Source organism: Bos indicus, chromosome 17, assembly GCF_029378745.1.
Source record: "Bos indicus isolate NIAB-ARS_2022 breed Sahiwal x Tharparkar chromosome 17, NIAB-ARS_B.indTharparkar_mat_pri_1.0, whole genome shotgun sequence".
Lineage (NCBI taxonomy): Eukaryota > Metazoa > Chordata > Mammalia > Artiodactyla > Bovidae > Bos > Bos indicus.
In genome coordinates, this window is record NC_091776.1 from 48,633,169 (window position 1) to 48,658,136 (window position 24,968).

The window sequence follows — 24,968 nt, forward strand, 5'->3', positions numbered from 1 at the left end:
CACCACTAAGGATCCTATATGCTCCAAAAAAGCAAAGATCTCACGTGCTGCAATAAGACTGGATGCAGCCAAATAAATAAACATTAAAAAAAAAATCTGGAAGGGCTTGGCTGGGCGGTGGCTGGACACTTCTCTCCCTTGATGAGGGCGCCTTGCTGTGGTCTTTTCACAGGCAGAGTGGGGCTTTCTCATAGTCCGGTGGCCTCAGGGCACACGGATGCTCATGTGCTATCTTCTGGCTCTTCGGTGACCTGGCTCTCTCAAAATTACATGGCATCACTTCTGCTGTACACTGGAGGCCAGGCAGTCACTAAAGTCTCCCCAGGTTTGAGGAGGGGAGACAAGGAATTCTCCTCTTTATGGGAAATAAGGTCAAGAAGAGTAGGCAGGACAGGGATGTGGAGAACAGACCTGTTGAGAACATCCTTGGAAAACACAACCTCTTGTACACGAGACCATCATCTGAAAACTGGTTGTGTGACTATGACTGAAGGGTTTGGGGGAAATGGGGACTGTGTGTCCAAAGCGTCCACCATGGTGCAGATTCCCAGGTGCATTGGTTTTGACTGCCAGCATCTACCCCTTCTCTGTGGAAGCAGTGCCCTTGGAGAATTTGATGACCTTCACTGTCAGCAGCCTTGATGGGATGATAAACCATGGATGCTCTACTCTCTTTTTCAATTTAATTTAAATTTTAAATGGAAGTATAGTTGATCTACAGTGTTTCAGGTATACAGTAAAGTGATATTGCTGTACATTTGAAACTTACATGCTTGTGCTTAATCACTCAGTTGTACCTGACTCTTTGCAATCCCATGGACTGTAGCCCGCCAGGCTCCTTTGTCGATGGGATCTTTCAGGTGAGAATACTGGAGTAGTTGCCATTTCCTTCTCCAGGGGATCTTCCCAACCCAGGGATTTAGCCTGCATCTCCTGTTCCTCCTTCACTTCAGGCAGATTCTTTACCTACTGAGCCACTGGGGAAGCTCAAAACAGATATACATACATACACATATATATACATATATAAATACACATATATATCTACCTATATTATATAATATATATAATACATATGTTAAATACACATCTTGGAGGAGGGCATGGCAACCCACTCCAGTATTCTTGCCTGTGGAATCCCAATGGCCAGAGGAGCCTGGCGGGCTATAGTCCATGGGATCGCAAAGAGTCGGACATGACTGAGCGACACAGCACAGCACATTATATTATATATTAATATTTATAGTATATGGGGAAGCCCAAAACATATATATACATATATATCATATTATATATTAATATATATAGTATATGTTGTACACCTGAAACATATATACAACATATCATTTTGTGTATAACTGAAACACTGTAAATAAACTATTCTTCAGTTTAAAGGATTTGTTTCCCTTATAAGTTACAAGCTATTGAGTGCCATTCCCTGTGCTATACAGAAGGTCCTTGTTGTTTATCTATTTTATGTATAGTAGTGTGTATGTGGTCAGGAAGCAACAGTTAGAACTGGACTTGGAGCAACAGACTGGTTCCAAAAAGGAAAAGGCGTACGTCAAGGCTGCATATTGTCATCCTGCTTATTTAACTTCTATGCAGAGTACATCATGAGAAACGCTGGGCTGGAAGAAGCACAAGCTGGAATCAAGATTGCTGGGAGAAATATCAATAACCAATAACCTCAGATATGCAGATGACACCATGGCAGAAAGTGAAGAGGAACTAAAAAGCCTCGTGATGAAAATGAAAGTGGAGAGTGAAAAAGTTGGCTTAAAGATCAACATTCAGAAAACGAAGATCATGGCATCTGATCCCATCACTTCATGGGAAATAGATGGGGAAACAGTGGAAACAGTGTCAGATTTTATTTTGGGGGGCTCCAAAGTCACTGAAGATGGTGATTGCAGCCATGAAATTAAAAGATGCTTACTCCTTGGAAGGAAAGTTATGACCAACCTAGATAGCATATTCAAAAGCAGAGACATTACTTTGCCAACAAAGGTCCGTCTAGTCAAGGCTATGGTTTTTCCAGTAGTCATGTATGGATGTGAGAGTTGGACTGTGAAGAAAGCTGAGTGCCGAAGAATTGATGCTTTTGAGCTGTGGTGTTGGAAAAGACTCTGATGCTGGGAGGGATTGGGGGCAAGAGGAGAAGGGGATGACAGAGGATGAGATGGCTGGATGGCATCACTGACTCGATGGACATGAGTTTGAGTGAACTCCGGGGGTTGGTGATGGACAGGGAGGCCTGGCATGCTGCAATTTGTGGGGTCGCAAAGAGTCGGACATGACTGAGCGACTGAACTGAGTGTGTATACATACAACCCAAACTCCCAATTTATCCCTCTCTCCCCCTTTTCCCCTTTGGTAACCATAAGTTTGTTTTCTCTTGTCTGTGAGTCTGTTTTCTGTTTTTTAAATAAGTTCATTTCTTCCATATTCTAGATTCCACATATAAGTGATATCACATGGTATTTGTCTTTCTCTGTCTGACTTACTTCACTTACTATGATTGGATACTCTGATTTTAAACAGCACCAGGCAATAGGAAAACAAACGCTCCTTTCAGACATCAGATCAAGGTTCGATGACAGAATCAGCTCTTAGGTCTCCAAGGAAAACCTCTTCTTCTCTCAAGCACTTTCAAGCCTCTTCTCTGCCTCTTCCCCCACCCCTGGGGGCTTCCAGCAAATTCCCTTGGAAGAGTTTAGCTTCTATAAATCACAGAAAATACCAATAACCACAACCATCTTGGGCTTTAACCTTCGTCACAGCTGAAAGTGGGAGGAAAGCGAACATTTTACAGAGAACACACAATATGTACATCAATAAATTCTCTGCTGCAGAGACTGACAGGAGCCTGCTATGAGTTTAGGGTGGGCTGAGTCAGGATGCTCTTGACTTCTTCCTTGGGGAGCCTGAAAAGCAGGCTTCATCCCATTGATTGGGTGAATTTCATTCGTAGGAGTTTGCCTTGCAGATTTTCTGTGCTATCTTCAAATAGCTCTTACAGAAGGAACTCAGTCTGGGCTATTTTTTTTCAGGGAAAAGCAGATTATCTTCGTGGATCATTCCCAGAAGCTCTGCCGAAAGTGTTTACATGCAGCAGCTCTAAGCACACTCCAGAATTCCCCAAAACAAAGAGCTGTGAATAGAAGACAGGTCTGTGATCAAGGCTGCTAAAATGAATACCAATGGGCATCTTATTCACTAGTTTCAATGATCTTTGCTTTTGGAAAAGCCCTTCTCCTTTTATGACCTGCCTGAATGACCTAATCTCCTCCAGAGGCAGAGCATCCCTAAAGTGTGATGACTGAGGGGCTTGGGGGTGGCAGCAGCAGCTGTTGCTCTGGGCAGAAGGAAGAGTGAGATGAGTGTCATTGGGTTTTTCTAGGGACGTGCATGGACCCAGAAGATATCCCCTGCCTAGCCTGGCTGGGGGATGCTTGGCTGGAAAGGAGGGAATACTATGTCCCAGACAGGTTTCCTGGTAGGGCTGATGCTTAATGAAAGCGAATGGTGAGTGAGAAAAAGGTACAGGAGGATGGAGCTGAGTTTATAACAGGTGCTAGAACAAAAGGGGTATCATGGCACTTGATCTCTTTAGAAGGCTCCCGTATGTGGTATACAAGGAAGGTGAGCTGAGTCTTCGCAAGGCCTGGCCTCACTTATAAGTCCCTCCTAAAGAGACACACCATCCATGTCCAGGTGGGCTATTTTGCTGTTGATTTGATGCCTCAAAGATACAGGCAATTAACCCCCTAAAGAAAACAGGCATGGTTTTACCCAAAGCATAATGTACCACGGGCTCAAACTGGCCCCTTCTGCACAATTCACTCGCTGATGGACTATTTTCCTGAACAATATTCCTTTTGTTTGATCTGCACAGTGATTTTAAAAATCTGAACTTTTACAAATCGAGAGATTTTCTAGGACAGTCAGCTGCTCTAGAGAAGTCCAGAGGTCAGGCAGCACTGGGCCTGTGTTCTCACCAGGGAAGTTTCCAGCATTCCCCCTCAGTGGATGCAGTTCTTCCTGCCCTCTGCCTACCTCTCCCACATGCAAGGCTCCCTGTCTGGCTCCCTTACGTCCGCAGCCTCTGGTTAAATGGTCCAACTCCCATGTGGGCAGCTCTGTTTGAGCTCTGTCATGTGGGCACCCTTTCAGCTGGCAGTGACCACCACACCTGTAACCTGGGTTTGCAAGTATCACCTGCAGCGTCTCCAGATCCCCTGCAGTCTCCTAGGAAGAGAGGGATGGGAAGGTACTATACAGTCATGGAAATGTACACCACTGACTTACTTATATGAAATAGGTAGGAACAGACCACCAAGAAGCCTTACAATATACAGCTCTGTAAATTAATTCAGGTTCATCTGTTTAATAAGTTGTTAGGCAGATAATTAACAAATTAAGTTTGGGGCAGGCAAAGGGCTTTGGCAATGTTAACTTACAAAAGAGGCTCTGTCACAGAATGACGGCAACTGTATAAAATTATACGTATAAAAGTATTTATATTTATGGGGCTTCCCTGGAGGCTCAGATGATAAAGAATTTGCCAGCAATGCTATAGACTTGGGTTCAATCCCTGGGTTAGGAAGATACCCTGGAGAAGAGAATGGCAACCCACTCCAGTACTCTAGCCTGGAGAATTCTAGACAAGAGGAGGCTGGCCGGCTACATACAGTCCATGGGGTCACAAAGAGTCAATGACTGAGTGACTAACAATACTACTTCCATTTATATTTATGGTAATAGTTACATAAGATGTGGAATATGGGTTTATTTTCTTAATTGTTTAAAAAGACTTTTTTTGATGTAGGCTGTTTTTAAAGTCTTTATTGAATTTGTTACAATATTGCTTCTGTTTTATGTTTTGACTTTTGGCCATGAGAGACCTTAGTTTCATGACCAGGGGTCAAACCCGCACCCCCTGTATTGGAAGGAAAAGTCTTGACCATTGGAACACAAGGGAAGTCTCAGGAATAGGGGTTTAAAATGTGCTTTTAATACATGTTTCTGATTATAAGTGACATAGGGGCACTGAAGAAAATAAAAGATAAAGGAGGGAAAAAAAGAGAACGTCTTCGTTTGGGACTAGTGTATCTTTAGTATCACCTGGGTATTTGCTAATCTCTGGCTTAAAGCTCAACATTCAGAAAACTAAGATCATGGCATCTGGGCCCATCACTTCATGGGAAATAGATGGGGAAACAGTGAAAACAGTGGCAGACTTTATTTTTTTGGGCTCCAAAATCACTGTAGATGGTGATTGCAGCCGTGAAATTAAAAGACGCTTACTCCTTGGAAGGAAAGTTATGACCAACCTAGATAGCATATTCAAAAGCAGAGACATTACTTTGCCAACAAAGGTCCGTCTAGTCAAGGCTATGGTTTTTCCAGTGGTCATGTATGGATGTGAGAATTGGACTGTGAAGAAAGCTGAGTGCCAAAGAATTGATGCTTTTGAACTGTGGTGTTGGAGAAGACTCTTGAGAGTCCCTTGGACTGCAAGGAGATCCAACCAGTCCATTCTAAAGGAGATCAGTCCTGGGTGTTCATTGGAAGGACTGATGCTGAAGCTGAAACTCCGTACTTTGGACACCTCATGCAAAGAGTTGATTCAATGGAAAAGACCCTGATGCTGGGAGGGATTGGGGGCAGGAGGAGAAGGAGACGACAGAGGATGAGATGGCTGGATGGCATCAGCAACTCAATGGACTTGAGTTTGAGTGAACTCTGGGAGATCGTGATGGACAGGGAGGCCTGGTGTGCTGTGATTCATGGGGTTGCAAAGAGTCGGACACGACTGAGTGATTGAACTGAACTGAACTGAACTGAACCTCAAGGTCAAGTGCCAAGCTTTCTGTTGGTAATACCAGCCAGCTAGACATCAATCCCCTGGAGAAGGATATGGCAACCCCCTCCAATAGTCTTGCCTGGAAAATTCCATGGGGAGAGGAGCCCGGAGGGCTACAGTCCGTGGGGTCGCAAAGAGTTGGACATGACTGAGCAACAGAGCACACGAACATAGACATCAATAATATTTGTTCCTGTATATTGAATTTTAATTCACGCAATGAATATGAGACTTTCCTGTGTATTTATAGACAGGAAGGTTATTTTAGAAGAAAATATTAAAAATATTATTTGCACAAATGTCCAAGTGATGGACACTCTTTCTGCCTCTGAGTGTCTTCATTTCTTTTCTTTATCTGCCCAATGGCATGAATCTCAGTTCCTGAAACCATGGGAATGAGTTCCTGAAATAACGTACACAAAGCATTTTGTAAAATGCCAGGAACTATGAAATACAGAGTATTATTTTGTATGTTGTCAAGCATTACAAAACATGCAGAATATTACTGTTATTTAAGTTTCTATTTCTGAGATAATGTGTTTGCTTCCCCAGAGAGATATATTCCCCCTGAATGAATGCTAATGTTTAAAAAAAAAAAACCTAATATGGAACTTTTAAAATGCATAAGTGAACCCATTTAAATAGAGGTGTTCAGGAGATAACAGCACAGGTGTGTGTGGCCAGGTTGGGGATCTTGCAGGTGGCACTCAGTGACCCTCGTGGGAGTCAGTCTCACTCAGAGCCATAGAAGATGCCCAGCATGGAGTTACCAGTTAACTTAAAAGAATGCCCATCGACCGGCACATGTAAGGATACTCAATGCTAATGACCAGAGAAATGCAAATCACAGCCACAATGAGGTATCCATCACAATAGTCGTAATGGCCATCATCAAAAAGTCCGCAAATAATACATGCTAGAGAGGGTGTGGAGAAAAGGGAAGATTAGTACACTGTTGGTGAGAATGTAAATTGTTGCAGCCACTGTGGAAAACTGTAGGGAAGTTTCTCAGAAAACTAAAAATGGAATTACCAAATGATCTGGCAACCCCACTCCTGGGCAAAACTCGAGAAGATACATGCACTCCTACGTTCACCACAGCATTATTTACAGTAGCCAAGACATGGGAACAATTTAAATATCCATCAATAGATGAATGGATAAGGAAGATGAGGTCCAGACACACAGTGGAATATTACATGGCCATAAAAAAGAATGAAATAACGCCACCTGCGGGCTTCCCTGGTGTCTCAGATGGTAAAGAATCTGCCTAAAATGCAGAAGACCTGGTGTTCCATCCCTGGGTGGGGAAGATCCCCTGGAGAAGGAAATGGCAACCCACTCCAGTATTTGCAGCAATTGTGGATGCAACTGGAGATTATACTAAGTGAAGTCAGGAAGAGAAAAACAAATATCATATGGTATCACTTACACGTGGAATCTAAAATATGACACAAATGAACTCATCTATGAAACAGAAACAGATTCACAGACAGAAAACAGACTGATGGTTGCCAAGGGAGAGGGGGTGTAGAGGAGGGAAGGACTGGGAGGCTGGGGTTAGCAGATGCAAACTGTGATATAGAGTATGGATAAACAACAAGGTCTTACCATATAGCACAGAGAACTATATTCAATACACCGTGATAAACCATAATGGAAAAGAACATGAAAGAATGTATATATATAAGCACACACATACATGTACAAGTGCATCGCTTTGCTGTGAGCAGAAATTAACCCTACAAATAAACTATACTTCAAAAAAATTAAATGAGTAAAATTTAAATAAAGAATGCCCACAGTTTACAGAAAACTCTAATCTTTGGCATTTCTCTTGAAGGAATGAACTTGGGAGAGTAAGGCTCAGAGAAAGCTTAGGGAAAAAGCATGGATTAGATAAAGGTGCAAACTTGTGGAGCCTGGACTCAACTGTGGCCTCCCTTCATGATGGACTTACTTCCCAGGCTTTATGAAATTCTTGATCCTCTAATGCTCAGATGAGCCCAAACCCCAGGTTTGGAAAAGCTTCAGAATGTGGAAGGGAGAGAAAAGAGCAAGTAGAAGATTCCTCTCAAGGAATGAACCCTTAGGGACTTTCAGTGATTAACTCTCCACACTTCCACTTCAGGGGGCACGGGCTCAATCCCTAGACAGGGAACTAAGATCTTGCCTGCCACTGCCCAGCCCCCCCAAAAGAAACAACCCCTCCCCCCAAACAAAAACAAAACCCACAAAACCGCAACAATAAAACTTACACTCAAGAGAACCACAATATATGTTCCCTGTGCTTTTCATCCTCTTTGCCTGCAAAGAGGCATTGGCTTTGTTGATTCACTTAGAGTTATGGGGTTCAGAGAGGATGTTAATTGCTCCACTGGCCTCACAATCCGGATGGACGAAGTACAACCTAGTAGGCTGTGCACTGACGTTGTGTGATTGCCGAGATGCTCAGACTGTTACAACATTGATCTCGGAGGAGTGGAAACTAAATTCAACACAGTTAGGTGTGTATTTGGACCATGTGCAAGCTATCTTCCTGGATCTGAGGGCTTATGGGTGTGGCTTCAGGAAAGAGTGAACAGGATGCTTCAGAGCTGCTGGACTTCAGGAGAAAAGTGCTCCCTTGAAACAGCTATTTTAATGGATGGTCTTCCTTCCAAGTTCTCTATTCCAACCGTATATGCTGCTGCTGCTGCTAAGTTGCTTCAGTCGCACTCCGTGCGACCCCAGAGACACAGCCCACCAGGCTCCCCCGTCCCTGGGATTCTCCAGGCAAGAACACTGGAGTGGGCTGCCATTTCCTTCTCCAATGCAGGAAAGTGAAAAGTGAAAGTGAAGCTGCTCAGTTGTGCCCGACTCTTAGTGACCTCAGGGACTGCAGAGCCCACCAGGCTCCTCTGTCCATGGGATTTTCCAGGCAAGAGTACTGGAGTGGGTTGCCATTGCCTTCTCCCCAACTGTACATAGAGGAGGTTGTTCCCCCAGGAAAAGAAGCAGGGGCCTTTACATTTCTGAGAATCGCAAGTTGGGTTTGTTAGAAGCAAACCCTAAGATGAGGATTCACTTGTAAGTGATGGAGAAGGGAAGTTTTTCCAGGAAAAACTGGTAAGAGAGAGGGGAACAATTCATACAAGGGAAAGGTATGATTTCAGGAAAAATCCCAGCCTTATTCTGCTCCTGTGGGAGCCCTGGCTATCAGTCACCGTTCAGAGTTCTCTGTACCAGGGGAAAGGGAGCTTGGCTTTCATGCTCCACATTCACCCATCATTTGCAAGGTCTGCCCCAGGAAGAAGAAAACTCCCATGGTTTCCCAGAAATCTTCATGAGTATGCAAAAGGGTCCCAGGGGCTCCAGGTACCGATCTGAAGGATGCAGGTGCAGGCTTTTAGATCAAGTGTTACAGATGGAATTGTGTCTCCCAACTGCAACATTCATATGTGGGTACCCTAAACTTCAATGTAACTGCATTTACAGATAGGGTTTTAAAAATGTAATTAACTCATGGTTTTTCTGGGGGAGAGTTTATAGTTGCTTTGGGCATCCCTGGTGGCTCAGCAGTAAAGAATCCACCTATAACGCAGGAGCCACGGGTTTGATCCCTAGATTGGGAAGATCCCCTGGAGGAGGGCACAGCAACCCACTGAAGTATTCTTGTTTGGAGAGCTCCATGGACAGAGGAGCCTGGCAGTCTACTGTCCTTAGGGTCATGAAGAGTCAGACATAGCTGAAGAAATTTAGCATGCATGCACAGAGTTGCTTTACAATGTTGTGTTAGCTTTTGCTGTACAATGAAGTGAATCAATGATATGTACACATATATCATACAGTGGGGAGAAGGCAATGGCAACCCACTCCATTACTCTTGCCTGGAAAATCCCATGGACAGAGGAGCCCGGTAGGCTGCAATCCATGGGGTCATAGGAGTTGGACACAACTGAGCAACTTCACTTTCACGTTTCACTTTCATGCATTGGAGAAGGAAATGGCAACCCACTCCAGTGTTCTTGCCTGGAGAATCCCAGGGACGGGGGAGGCTGGTGGGTAGCCGTCTATGGGGTCACACAGAGTCGGACATGACTGAAGCGACTTAGCAGCAGCAGCAGTAATATGGATGACCCTTAAAGAGATTATGTTAAATGAAATAACCCAGCACACAAGGACAAATATTGTGTGATTCCACCTATATGAGGCATCTAGAATAGTCAAATTCAGAGAGTCAAAGTAGAACAAGGGTTGCCAGGGTTGTGGGGAAGAGGGAGTGGGGAATGATTGTTTAACGGGCATAGAGTTTCCAGTTTGGAAAAATGGAAAAGTTCTAGAGCTGGACAGTGGTAATAATTACACAACAATGTGATGCATCTAATGACACAGAATTCTACTCTTAAAATGGTTAAAGTAGCAAATTTTATGTTATGTATATTTTGCCACAAAAAAAAAAAAAATAGGAGGCAGAAGGGAAAAATTCTGGACACACTTTAGATGTAGAACTTACACTATATCAAATGTTATTGGGAAATCTGAAATAAATCAGCTCCTTGTTTAACAAACCTTGAAAGATACATATAATTAAGGCTACATGGAGTTATAAGGATAGGGTCCCAACCTGACCAGACTAGTGTCCCAACAAGAAGAGGTAGCGACATCTGAGCTCTCTCTCTTTCCAAATGGACACGCAGTGGAGAGACCATGTAAGGACAAGGCAAGAAGGTCAGGAAGAGAGGGCTCGCCAGAAACCAACATTAACAGCACCTTGATCCCGGACTTTTGGCCTCTAGAAGGGTAAAAGGATAAATGTATGCTGTATAAGCCACTCAGTTTGTGGTGTAACAGTTTGTGCTGTAATACCCAGTTTGTTACAGCAAGAGCTGACTAATACACTCACATAGGTGCAGAGAGGCAGTGTAAACGTTTCAAGAGGAACCAGAACAGGGCAGTGACCACCACACGGGGTGACTCACTGGCTGTATTTCCTATTATGATAAGAATATGCATAAATTATGCCCCTGTTCTAATCACCAAGGAAATGACTTTTAACAATTCTTATAGTTTTGTACTTATTGTAATGCATATTGAAACTAACTTAAGTATACAATTTCAAGGTCATTATTACTAAGAATGAAGGGAAACTTTTAAAAACCAGAGCAATAAATAGACAATTTAAAGAAAACTCTTGGGACTTACCTGGTGGTTCAGTGGTTAAGACTCCAAGCTTCCAATGCAGTAGGCCTGGGTTCAATCCCTGGTAAGGGAACTAGATCCCACATGCTGCAATTAAAGATCCTGTGTGCCACAACTAAGACCCGGCACAGCAAAATAAATAAAAGAAAATAAACACTATAAAAGAGAAAACTCTCGTGTAGTGGTCTAAGTGGTACATGATAAAGTACGATTTGGGACAAGTTTTTGGCTATTGCTAAGATTCCGCTGGTGTTGACCATTTTCTAAGCTGATTCTACAGCCTTCCCTGCAATATCCTTTGAATAAATCCCTCTTCTGCTGAAATAAGTCGGGATCACCACTTTAGGAACATTTAAGAACTCTCACTAATACAGGTAGAACCATAAAATTTCCCTTTTAATCAACTAGCTTAAGTCGAATTGAAAGAGTAAAGCAATTGGAAGATTAGGGTAGGAGATAAACAACTGAGAAAATGAGAGGTTAAACTATGGGTCTGTAATTCACATCCTGCCATGAGAGGGCCAAGCTTACCTTTCCAGACTAACCCCTGAAACTCCTTATGGTGTTACTTCCAGCCCAGGACCATCACTCACCCTCACACATCTAAACATTTGCCATCTTCCTCCTCTGCCTGGAATGCCATCATGCTTTATCTCTGCATATTCAATTCTTTCCTTCTGCCCTGGGAGAGTTCACAGACAAGTCTTCTCCAATTTGCAGAGTATTTGAGGTGAGACAGGCAGTGTGAAATGACTCCCAGTCATCCCCATCTCCTGGTACTCATCCACTCTCTCCTTGGTCATTACCTCCCCTTGAATGGAGCCCAGATCGCTAATGAAATAAGACACAACCAATATGTCACTTGCAAGATTAGGTTATAAAATACTATGACTTCCCTTTGCTGGCATTTTCTTTCTCCCTGCGTCATTCCATGTGCTTGCCCTGATGGAGAGGGATGCCCAGTAAGGAACAAGACACTGATGTCCTCTGTCCAGCAATCCTTGAACCTGAATCCTCCCAACAGCCACATGAACTAGGGAGTGGATTCCTGAGCCTTCAGATGAGACCAGCCAAGCCTGACCGACACTGTGATTATAGCCTAGTGAGATATCCTCACAGTTTCCCAGGTGGTAAAGTGGTAAGATTCCTCCTGTCAATGTAAGGGCCATGGGTTAATCCCTGGTCTGGGAAGATTCCACGTGCTGTAGGACAGCTAAGCCTGTGTGCCACAACTACTGAGCCTGTGTTCTAGATCTTTGTCCTCCACAAGAGAAGCCACCACAGTGAAAAGCCTGGACACTGCAACTAGAGAGTAGCCTCCACTTGCTGCAACTAAAGAAAGCCTGAGTGCAGCAAAGAAGACCCAGCATGGCCATAAATAAATGAAAATAAACCTTTTTTTAAAAAGGGCTATTTAAGCCTGGAGACAAGGATTGAGAAGATGCAAGAAAGGTTTAACAAGGACCTAGAAGAAATAAAAAAGAGTCAATATATAATGAATAATGCAATAAATGAAATTAAAAACACTCTGGAGGCAACAAATAGTAGAATAACAGAGGCAGAAGATAGGATTAGTGAATTAGAAGATAGAATGGTAGAAATAAATGTATCAGAGAGGATAAAAGAAAAATGAATTAAAAGAAATGAGGACAATCTCAGAGACCTCCAGGACAATATTAAATGCTACAACATTCGAATAATAGGGGTTCCAGAAGAAGAAGACAAAAAGAAAGACCATGAGAAAATACTTGAGGAGATAATAGTTGAAAACTTCCCTAAAATGGGGAAGGAAATAATCACCCAAGTCCAAGAAACCCAGAGAGTCCCAAACAGGATAAACCCAAGGCGAAACACCCCAAGGCACATATTAATCAAATTAACAAAGATCAAACACAAAGAACAAATATTAAAAGCAGCAAGGGAAAAACAACAAATAACACACAAGGGAATTCCCATAAGGATAACAGCTGATCTTTCAATAGAAACTCTTCAAGCCAGGAGGGAATGGCAAGACATACTTAAAATGATGAAAGAAAATAACCTACAGCCCAGATTATTGTACCCAGCAAGGATCTCATTCAAGTATGAAGGAGAAATCAAAAGCTTTTCAGACAAGCAAAAGCTGAGAGAATTCTGCACCACCAAACCAGCTCTCCAACAAATACTAAAGGATATTCTCTAGACAGGAAACACAAAAACAGTGTATAAATTCGAACCCAAAACAATAAAGTAAATGGCAACGGGATCATACTTATCAGTAATTACCTTAAACGTAAATGGGTTGAATGCCCCAACCAAAAGACAAAGACTGGCTGAATGGATACAGAAATAAGACCCCTACATATGTTGTCTACAAGAGACCCACCTCAAAACAGGGGACACATACAGACTGAAAGTGAAGGGCTGGAAAAAGATTTTCCATGCAAATAGTGACCAAAAGAAAGCAGGAGTAGCAATACTCATATCAGATAAAATAGACTTTAAAACAAAGGCTGTGAAAAGAGACAAAGATGGTCACTACATAATGATCAAAGGATCAATCCAAGAAGAAGATATAACAATTATAAATATATATGCACCCAACACGGGAGCACCGCAATATGTAAGACAAATGCTAACAAGTATGAAAGGAGAAATTAACAATAACACAATAATAGTGGGAGACTTTAATACCCCACTCACACCTATGGATAGATCAACTAAACAGAAAATTAACAAGGAAACACAAACTTTAAACGATACAATAGACCAGTTAGACCTAATTGATATCTATAGGACATTTCATCCCAAAACAATGAATTTCACCTTTTTCTCAAGCGCACATGGAACCTTCTCCAGGATAGATCACATCCTGGGCCATAAACCTAGCCTTGGTAAATTCAAAAAAATAGAAATCATTCCAAGCATCTTTTCTGACCACAATGCAGTAAGATTAGATCTCAATTACAGGAGAAAAACTATTAAAAATTCCAACATATGGAGGATGAACAACACGCTGCTGAATAACCAACAAATCACAGATGAAATCAAGAAAGAAATCAAAATTTGCATAGAAACGAATGAAAATGAAAACACAACAACCCAAAACCTGTGGGACACAGTAAAAGCAGTCCTAAGGGGAAAGTTCATAAAAATACAGGCACACCTCAAGAAACAAGAAAAAAGTCAAATAAATAACCTAACTCTACACCTAAAGCAACTAGAAAAGGAAGAAATTAAGAACCCCAGGGTTAGTAGAAGGAAAGAAATCTTAAAACTTAGAGCAGAAATAAATGCAAAAGAAACAAAAGAGACCATAGCAAAAATCAACAAAACCAAAAGCTGGTTCTTTGAAAGGATAAATAAAATTGACAAACCATTAGCCAGACTCATCAAGAAACAAAGGGAGAAAAATCAAATCAATAAAATTAGAAACAAAAATGGAGAGATCACAACAGACAACACAGAAATACAAAGGATCTAAGAGACTACTATCAACAATTATATGCCAATAAAATGGACAACGTGGAAGAAATGGACAAATTCTTAGAAAAGTACAACTTTCCAAAACTGGACCAGGAAGAAATAGAAAATTTTAACAGACCCATCACAAGCACGGAAATTGAGACTGTAATCAACAATCTTCCAGCAAACAAAAGCCCCGGTCCAGACGGCTTCACAGCTGAATTCTACCAAAAATTTAGAGAAGAGCTAACACCTATCCTGCTCAAACTCTTCCAGAAAATTGCAGAGGAAGGTAAACTTCCAAACTCATTCTATGAGGCCACCATCACCCTAATACCAAAACCTGACAAAGATGCCACAAAAAAAGAAAACTACAGGCCAATATCACTGATGAACATAGATGCAAAAATCCTTAACAAAATTCTAGCAATCAGAATCCAAAAACACATTAAAAAGATCATACACCATGACCAAGTGGGCTTTATCCCAGGGATGCAAGGATTCTTCAATATCCGCAAATCAATCAATGTAATACACCACATTAACAAATTGAAAAATAAAAACCATATGATTATCTCAATAGATGCAGAGAAAGCCTTTGACAAAATTCAACACCCATTTATGATAAAAACTCTCCAGAAAGCAGGAATAGAAGGAACATACCTCAACATAATAAAAGCTATATATGACAAACCCACAGCAAACATTATCCTCAGTGGTGAAAAATTGAAAGCATTTCCTCCAAAGTCAGGAACAAGACAAGGGTGCCCACTTTCACCATTACTATTCAATATAGTTTTGGAAGTTTTGGCCACAGCAATCAGAGCAGAAAAAGAAATAAAAGGAATCCAAATTGGAAAAGAAGAAGTAAAACTCTCACTATTTGCAGATGACATGACCCTCTACACAGAAAACCCTAAAGACTCCACCAGAAAATTACTAGAACTAATCAATGACTATAGTAAAGTTGCAGGATGTAAAATCAACACACAGAAATCCCTTGCATTCCTATACACTAATAATGAGAAAACAGAAAGAGAAATTAAGGAAACAATTCCATTCACCATTGCAACGGATAGAATAAAATACTTAGGAGTATATCTACCTAAAGAAACCAAAGACCTATATATAGAAAACTATAAAACACTGGTGAAAGAAATCAAAGAGGACACTAATAGATGGAGAAATATACCATGTTCATGGATTGGAAGAATCAATATAGTGAAAATGAGTATAATACCCAAAGCAATTTATAGATTCAATGCAATCCCTATCAAGCTACCAACAGTATTCTTCACAGAGCTAGAACAAGTAATTTCACAATTTGTATGGAAATACAAAAAACCTTGAATAGCCAAAGCGATCTTGAGAAAGAAGAATGGAACTGGAGGAATCAACCTACCTGACTTCAGGCTCTACTACAAAGCCACAGTTATCAAGACAGTATGGTACTGGCACAAAGACAGAAATATAGATCAATGGAACAAAATAGAAAGCCCAGAGATAAATCCACACACATATGGACACCTTATCTTTGACAAAGGAGGCAAGAATATACAATGGATTAAAGACAATCTCTTTAACAAGTGGTGCTGGGAAATCTGGTCAACCACTTGTAAAAGAATGCAACTAGAACACTTTCTAACACCATACACAAAAATAAACTCAAAATGGATTAAAGATCTAAACGTAAGACCAGAAACTATAAAACTCCTAGAGGAGAACATAGGCAAAACACTCTCTGACATACATCACAGCAGGATCCTCTATGACCCACCTCCCAGAATATTGGAAATAAAAGCAAAAATAAACAAATGGGACCTAATTAACCTTAAAAGCTTCTGCACATCAAAGGAAACTATTAGCAAGGTGAAAAGACAGCATTCAGAATGAGAGAAAATAATAGCAAATGAAGCAACTGACAAACAACTAATCTCAAAAATATACAAGCAACTCCTACAGCTCAACTCCAAAAAATAAATGACCCAATCAAAAAATGGGCCAAAGAACTAAATAGACATTTCTCCAAAGAAGACATACAGGTGGCTAACAAACACATGAAAAGATGCTCAATATCACTCATTATCAGAGAAATGCAAATCAAAACCACGATGAGGTACCATTTCACACCAGTCAGAATGGCTGCGATCCAAAAGTCTACAAATAATAAATGCTGGAGAGGGTGTGGAGAAAAGGGAACCCTCTTCCACTGTTGGTGGGAATGCAAACTAGTACAGCCACTATGGAGAACAGTGTGGAGATTCCTTAAAAAACTGGAAATAGAACTGCCTTATGATCCAGCAATCCCACTGCTGGGCATACACACTGAGGAAACCAGAAGGGAAAGAGACACGTGTACCCCAATGTTCATCGCAGCACTGTTTATAATAGCCAGGACATGGAAGCAACCTAGATGTCCATCAGCAGATGAATGGATAAGAAAGCTATGGTACATATACACAATGGAGTATTACTCAGCCATTAAAAAGAAAACATTTGAATCAGTTCTAATGAGGTGGATGAAACTGGAGCCTATTATACAGAGTGAAGTAAGCCAGAAGGAAAAACACCAATACAGTATACTAACACATATATATGGAATTTAGAAAGATGATAACAATAACCCTGTGTACGAGACAGCAAAAGAGACACTGATGTATAGAACAGTCTTATGGACTCTATGGGAGAGGGAGAGGGTGGGAAGATTTGGGAGAATGGCATTGAAACATGTAAAATATCATGTATGAAACGAGATGCCAGTCCAGGTTCGATGCACAATACTGGATGCTTGGGGCTAGAGCACTGGGACGACCCAGAGGGATGGTATGGGGAGGGAGGAGGGAGGAGGGTTCAGGATGGGGAACACATGTATACCTGTGGCGGATTCATTTTGATATTTGGCAAAACTAATACAATTATGTAAAGTTTAAAAATAAAATAAAATTTAAATAAATAAATAAAAAGGGCTATTTACATACATAAATCCACTGCCTGCTAATGAACACATTCCCTTTAATCTGCATAATCAACACTAATCTTGTGGGGTTAATTAGATTTTATGTGCATTTGATTCAGGAGATTTAATTCAATTTCTGTTCTTCTGCTTAGAGCAAGGGACCCGTGCACACATCTCCTTCTGACCATGTTTTCACAAGTTGAGACATTTGGACACTCAACCCTCACCCCGAGATGTACTAAGAATCTTTCTTGGGAGCATGATGGTGAAGGCTGGTGTTTGATCTAGTAAGCTGTTCAGGACACCAGATGTGTTTTTTGGCTGCACAATGAAGGCAGGATGGAGTAAGAAGTTTTACAAGTAAAAGAACTGGGTGTTTCTCAATGAAGTGGAGCATTTGCAGAGTTTTTCTTGGCAGCCTTGGCGCATTCACTGAAGAAAATATGTCCAATAATGGAACTGGATATTTCTTCCTATAGTGCTAATCCCTTCAAGAAAAGATGCTGACAGACTGCATCACTAAAAAATGATCAAACTTTTTGAGTCTAAGAAGCCACCTTAAGCAAAACAAAAGTGGACAAGTTGTCTCCTGCCTGTGGAAGGTAGTTTGCATGCATGCATGCTAAGTCGCTTCAGTTGTGTCTGACTCTGTGTGACCCCATGGACAGTAGCTTTACCAGGCTCCCCTGTCCACAGAATTCTCTAGGCAAGAGTGCTGGAGTGGGTTGCCATTGCCTTCTCCAGGAAGGTAGTTTAGTGCTGCATTATCTATAAGAATCCAACTTGGAAACAAGTTAAATATCCTCAAATATGGATATAGTGATTAATGTAGAGTTAAATCTATGTGCTGCTGCTGCTAAGTCGCTTCAGTCATGTCTGACTCTGTGCGACCCCATAGATGGCAGCCCACCAGGCTCCTCCATCCATGGGATTTTCCAGGCAAGAGTACTGGAGTGGGTTACCATTGCCTTCTTTGAAATCTATGTGATGGAATCTTAAAAGTTTTTTGAGGAAATAATGTCAAAGGAAGATGTTATCAATATAAGTGAAATTTAGGGACTTGCAGGGGGCAGGGGTTTGATCCCTGGTTGGGGACAAAGATCCCACATGTTGCATGGCATGGGCAATATATATATATATATATAGTTAATCCCGTCAAGAAAACACACTGACAGACTGTATCAAGAGCCCTAAAACACAATCAAACTTTTTGATTCTAAGAAGCCACCTTAAGCAAAAGAGAAATGGACAAGTCGAAGAAGCCACCTTAAGCAAAAAAGAAATGGCCAAGTCGACTATATATTTATATATAAATATATACATATTGGCCATGGTGGCACTGATGGTAAAGAATTCACCTGCTGATGCAGGAGATGCAAGAGATGCAAGTTTGATTTCTGGGTCAGGAAGATCCCCTGAAGAAGGGCATGGCAACTCATTCTGGTATTTTTGCCTGGAGAATCCCATGGACAGAGGTGGGCTACAGTCCACAGGGCTGCAGAGTCAGACACTACTGAGTGACTGAGCACACACAATGTGTGTGTGTGTGTGTGTGTGTGTGTGTGTGTGTGTATGAAATGTTTAAGATATTAAGCAACAGGATATATACTATGATACCAGATTTGTTAAAAAAAATAAATCTACTACATATTTATTATACACAAATGTTATCTATGTATAATATGTGGGAAGAAAATGAACCAACATATTAGCAGTGGATTATCCTTAGGTAGAAGTGATGCGTGTGTGCATATTAAGTCACTTCAGTTGTGTCTGACTCTACACGACCCTATGGACTGTAGACCGCCAGGCTCCTCTGTCTGTAGAATACTCCAGGTAAGAATACTGAAGTGGGTTGCCATGCCTCCCCCAGGGGATCTTCCCGATCAAGACATGGGATCGAACCCATGTCTCTTACGTCTCCTGCATTAGCAGTTCGGTTCATCACCATTAGCATCACCTGGGAAGTCCCTAGGTAGAAGAGATACTGATACATCATTTTAGTTTCTTTCTTGTCTAACTATTTTCACAAATATTCTCAGATGAGTAAGTGTTGATTTTATACAGGGAAAGCAATTATGTTAAATAATAATCCAGGATGTCTATCTAGAAGCTCACAGAGCATCCTTTATGCATTGTTGCCACTGAGAGTCAGCTTTCATTTTGATATTCCTCTTCACTGAAGACTAAGTCTAATCCTTTATGATCCTGACACCAGTTCTGATGTGTGTCTTTTTTTCCACCACCACCACACAATTCTCTGACCAGCTGGCTGTCCTACAATTCAACTCAATTCTGACACTCTCTACTGACAGTGTCTGATCCCAAAGGTTGAGGGCTCAGTTCCATGAGACCACTCCCACCTTCAGATGCCAACTGCAAGCCCAGCTTGTTACCTATGCTTCTGACCGATCTATTATAGATCGAAGGATCCCATGACCCCCTCCTTGGGTTCCTTTAATTAGCTAGAGTGGCTCACAGAACTCAGAGAAACACTTCGCTTACTAAAATACTGGTTATTATGAAAGGCTATAACTCAGGAATAGCCAGATGAAAGACACGCACAGAGCGAGGTATGGGCAAGTTCCCAGGCCCTCTCCAGGTGCTACTGTCCCTGGGTCTCCACCTGATCACCACCCCGGAAGCTCTCCAAACTCAGTCTTTTGTTTTGTTTTTAAAGAGGCTTCATTCCATGAGCACCATTGATTAACTCATATTGGCCACTGGCTACTGAACTCAGTCTTCAGTTCCCCTCTCCACCCAGGAGGCCAGGAGGTGGGGCTGAATACTCCAGGCTTCTAATCACAGCCTTGGTTCCCCTGGCAACCAGCCTGCATCTTAAGGTGAACTAGGAGGCTTTCCAAAAGTCACCTTATTGACATAAACAAGAGTCACTTTGATGTTCTCATCCTTGTAAAGTCCAAGGGTTTTCAGAGCTCTGTGCCAGGAACAGGCACAAAGACCAAATATGTATTTCTTAGTATAAATCACAGAATCACACACTTTGCACAAAGGGCGAACACGTTGTAAGAAAGCAGCCTCTGATAAGCAAGGGCAACCGGAGATGCCACAGCCTCCAGGACATGAGTGTATATGAGGAGAATGAATGAGCCTGAACAAAGCAGACTAGACCTTGCAAGCTAATCTCTGTTTCAAAACCCGAAGAGGAGAGACCCTGGGAATCAGGGCCCTGTCCTTCCTACCGGAGATGCCAAAAGGTCCTGCTGGTGATGTTAAGTGTCTCCAGATTGTCGAACCAAGGTGTGACAGCTCGACTAAGCAGTGGTTAACGTGAGTCTAAGGCAGGGCTCTTAGGTGGAGAACGGGTCTTGGAAGCCTGGGTCACCAATCGAGAGGGAGCCCCTCCCTCTTACCTGTTGCGCGCGCCTGGCGCCAGTCGCTGGCACACCACAGCGGTGGTGGCGTGTTTGCCTCCGTTCCCCATCTCCTGCTTGACGTCCCACTGCCGAGGCTCGCTGGTCCGCGTGCTCAGGATGTTCACCCCCTTCTTCACCTTGGCTCTGCGGAGATGAAGAGGGCAAGAGAGAGAGAACCGAGAGATTAATGACTCGGCCTTTCCAAATGCGCCCATGCTCCACTCAGCTGAGCGCCCTGCCTTTTCATTTTTCTTCTTTTATTTCATATCCAGTGGCACCCACAGACAAGGGGTCCTAGAGGGGTAGGATGAGGATTGGTGATTGGAGTGGGCGGGGATCTTCCCACAGACCCAGGAATCGTGGAATTTGCTGTTCAGATCTGATGAGGGAAGAGGGCCCCCCGACAGACCCCCAAACCAAGGAGTAGCACAGCCAAGGGGTCAGGAGAAAAGCACATCTGCACAGGCTAGTCATTGTCAATCAGGGGTGGCTATGTCCTGCAGGGACCACGTGCTGATGTCTGGAGACATCTTTGGTTGTCTCAACTATGGGGGTAGGGCTGGCATCTAGGGAGCAGCTAAAAGAGCCTCCCAAGGCACAGAACAGTGTCCCCCAACACGAGTTAACAAGTTCCAAGTGCCCAATGTGCCCAGGTTCAGAACCCCTGGTGGAGGTGCACACGCTGCTTTCTCCACTTTGTAGCTATGTGACTTTGGATAAATAATAAACTCTTTGTGTCTTACTTTCTTCCTCTGTAAATGGATATGTTAATAGTAACCTATGCTATAAAGCTGTTGTGATGATGAAATGTATTATTAATAACATATATAAAGAAATCAGAACAGTGCCAGGTATACAACAAGCACTTAATAAATGTTATTGTTGTATTGCTCCAGGGAGGTCCCTGACCTGCTTCATGTGACCTGCCAGGTCTCCTCTGGAAATAAGCTCGGCTGAATACACTATCCATGGACTTTTTAAAAAGACAAAGTGCTTCTCTTAGAATTGTTGTTTTGGCCACATCTCTTAGCCTTTCTGAACCTCAGTCTTCCCATCAATAAACTGGTGAGAAAAGCAGCAGATTGAACACAAATACCTACTTTTCCTTTCTTCCCAAATTCCATTTAAAGGGAAGTTGAGGGGACTATTTTTATTTTTATTTTATTTTTTAAAAAAATTTTTTATTTTATCTTGTTCATTTTTGGTGGCACCGAGTCTTCATTGCTGCATGTGGGCTTTCTCTGGTTGCCGTGAGGGGGCGACTCTCTAGTTGTGTGTGGGCTACTCATGGCAGTGGCTTCTCTTGTGGAGCATGGGCTCCAGGACATGTGAGTTTCAGTAGCTGGCACACAGGCTTGACTGCCCCCTGGCCTGTGTGATTTTTCTGGACCAAGGACCGAACTCATGTCCCCTGCACTGGCAGGCAGAGTCTTACCCACTGGACCACTAGGGCAGTACGAAGGGACTATTTTTAAAGACCCAGGAAGATAAGGAGGAGAGACGAAGCAAATGTAAATGACTTGGAGACCTGAACGCTGATGTCCAACGGGGTGAAATCATCAGCTGAACTTCCAAAGTAAGTTGTGAGCTGTCGGCGAGAATAGCTAAGGACAGATAGAGTTTAGACCATGAAACCTCCCCGTCTCAGTGGGACCACTAAAAGTGGGAGTCTATGAGGGCTAAAATATGGAGGATTAGCGAAAAGTGTGTTTACGAAGAAGCCAGATATAAATGCCCTTCTGTTTCCCTCTAACAGGGTGGCTGCCAGACTCCCCATCAGGCCTGAGGGACCATGAAGACCCGAGACTCGGGTTACCATGCCGCAAAACATGTGTGGAGTCACGTGACACAGTGCACACCAAACTCAGAGATTCCTGGGACTTTGTCCCCAAAGCTGGACTTTCACCCTCTGGGAGAAATACCATATTCTAGATCATCAGGTACTGGTCCTGCAGCCTCTCCAACCAGCCAGCCAGGTTGCTGTTCAGTAAAGCTTGTAGTCAGCAAGCCCCACTCATGGACTCAGAGCTTCTAATGGATTTTTAGGCCCTCATTTTTTCTTTACATGAGCAAATAAGAATCAAGAAGCTTAGGACTCTGAGAAAAGTTTCTACATGACACAGGGAACAAAGTGAAAAAAAAAAAAAAAGAAAGCAAAAGAAATCTGTAGAAAATATAGCCTATGCAGGAAAGACCAAAATTAGCAAAATACACAATCGTTCACATTCACAGAGCCATCAGAGAAGATACTGCAGTCCTGAAACAAAAACAGACTGCTATCTAGTAAACCCAAAAGGGGAAAGAAATGAGCCCTTGGAAATTAAAAAATAGTACAGCAGAATTGGAGAAGGAAATGGCAACCCACTCCAATATTCTTGCCTGGAGAATCCCATGGGCAGAGGGGCCTGGTGGGCTACAGTCTGTGAGGCTGCACAGAGTCAAACACGACTGAGTGACTAACACACACAGAAATGGAAAGTCAGTGGAACGGTTGATGGATAGAGTTGAAGACATATGTTTTAGGAAGTAGGAAAAAAAAAAAGAAATGGAAGAGAATTACTTTGAGGTTCAACATCTGAGCAATATAAAAACACACAAAAGGGAGAGCAGGAATCACCAACGCAGTAATTGAAAGAAATTTACCCAAATGAAAGGATAGTGGTGTCCAAATAGGAAGGTCTAACTGGGTGATGAACCCAAGACAGAGGACTGATACAGCTCAGGACACTGAACACAGATAGGTGAATTCTGCAGTCCTCCAGACCGAGAAAGGATCAGGCATCAGAATGGATACAAGATTCACCACAGTCACTCTGGGAACTAGAAGGTGATCAAAAATACCTTCAGGACTTCCCTGGTGGTCCAGTGGTTAAGAATCCACCTGCCAATGCAGGGGACATGGCTTCCATCCCTGGTCTGGGAAGATCCCACATGCTGCACGTCAACCAAGCCTGTGTGCCACAGCTACTGAAGCCCAGCCTTCCTAGAACACATTCTCTGCAATAAGGGAAGCCGCCACAATGAGTAGCCCCCTACTTGCCACAGTTAGAGAAAGAAAAATTTTAAAAATCTTCAAAAATCAAAGTGGAAATGATTTCCAACCTACCATTTGATATCCAGCCTACTGATGAAGAAAACATTTCGGATATGCAAGTTCTCCAAAAATTGACTTCCTACACCCTTGCTCAGAAAACTACTTGAGGATGTGCTCCATCAAACAAGGGGGTAAATATAGAAAGAAATTGTGAGACCCAGGAAGTGAAGATAAAAAAAACATGACAGATGCACAGTAGGTTCATGGTGAACAGAGGTCCTGGATAATAGCTGAGCACCAGCGTGGACAAGAGTCTGTCTATGAGGTCTCCAGGAAACTGCAAATTTCCTTGTAAAGTCGATGTGAAAATATTTGAATGGAGATATAATGGAGATTGGGGACTAAATAAGAGCAAAGAGTTGGAGACTAAATAAGAACCAAACACAGAAAATGAAGAAAAATAATAAAACCAAATTAGTTTTTAATTTTGGGACTACACCATTATTATGCAGAAGAGTCATCATTATTTAATACTTGGTTTTACTGTGATTAGTACACGTACTTATAATATTTTAAACAGATTATTAATCTAGATAATCTAAATAAAAAGTATTAATGGTGAGATGGAGACACAGAAAAGATGGGGAGAAAAGATAGATTCTTATTCTTCATAGTGAAATATTTTATAGCTATTGCCTAAAGCTAAACAAATGAATGAGGGAGGGATGGTTTGGGAGATTGGGATTAGCAGATGCAAACTAGTGTATATAAGATAAATAAAAAAAACAAGGTCTTACTGCAGAGCACAGGGAATTCTATACAACATCTTACGATAAACCATAATGAAAAAGAATATGAAAAAGATTGTATATATATGTAAAACTAAATCCCTTTGTTGTGCAGCAGAAAGTAACACAACACTTTAATGAAATAAATTTTTAAAAATGAAGAATGATCAACCTTATGTTGCTTAGTGATGCCATAAATGCCAAACAAGTAGGAATTTTGCTTCTGTATGTGGAGAAAGGCTGTAGAAGGGAACAACATACTGCACTATTTTTTTGCAAAATAATTTGTAATTTTGAAATAGGTTGATAGTTTGAGATT

At 42.0% G+C, this 24,968-nt stretch overlaps 1 protein-coding gene across 1 annotated transcript in view; it reads right to left on the reverse strand.

The window, feature by feature from the left end:
- The window catches only part of TMEM132C (transmembrane protein 132C), a 449,116-nt gene that overhangs the window by 150,161 nt on the left and 273,987 nt on the right, over window positions 1-24,968 (reverse strand). Inside the window, exon 3 of the mRNA XM_070769360.1 lies at window positions 20,825-20,971. Coding sequence (XP_070625461.1) covers window positions 20,825-20,971 — 147 coding nt within the window. The remainder of the gene's footprint in view (window positions 1-20,824; window positions 20,972-24,968) is intronic.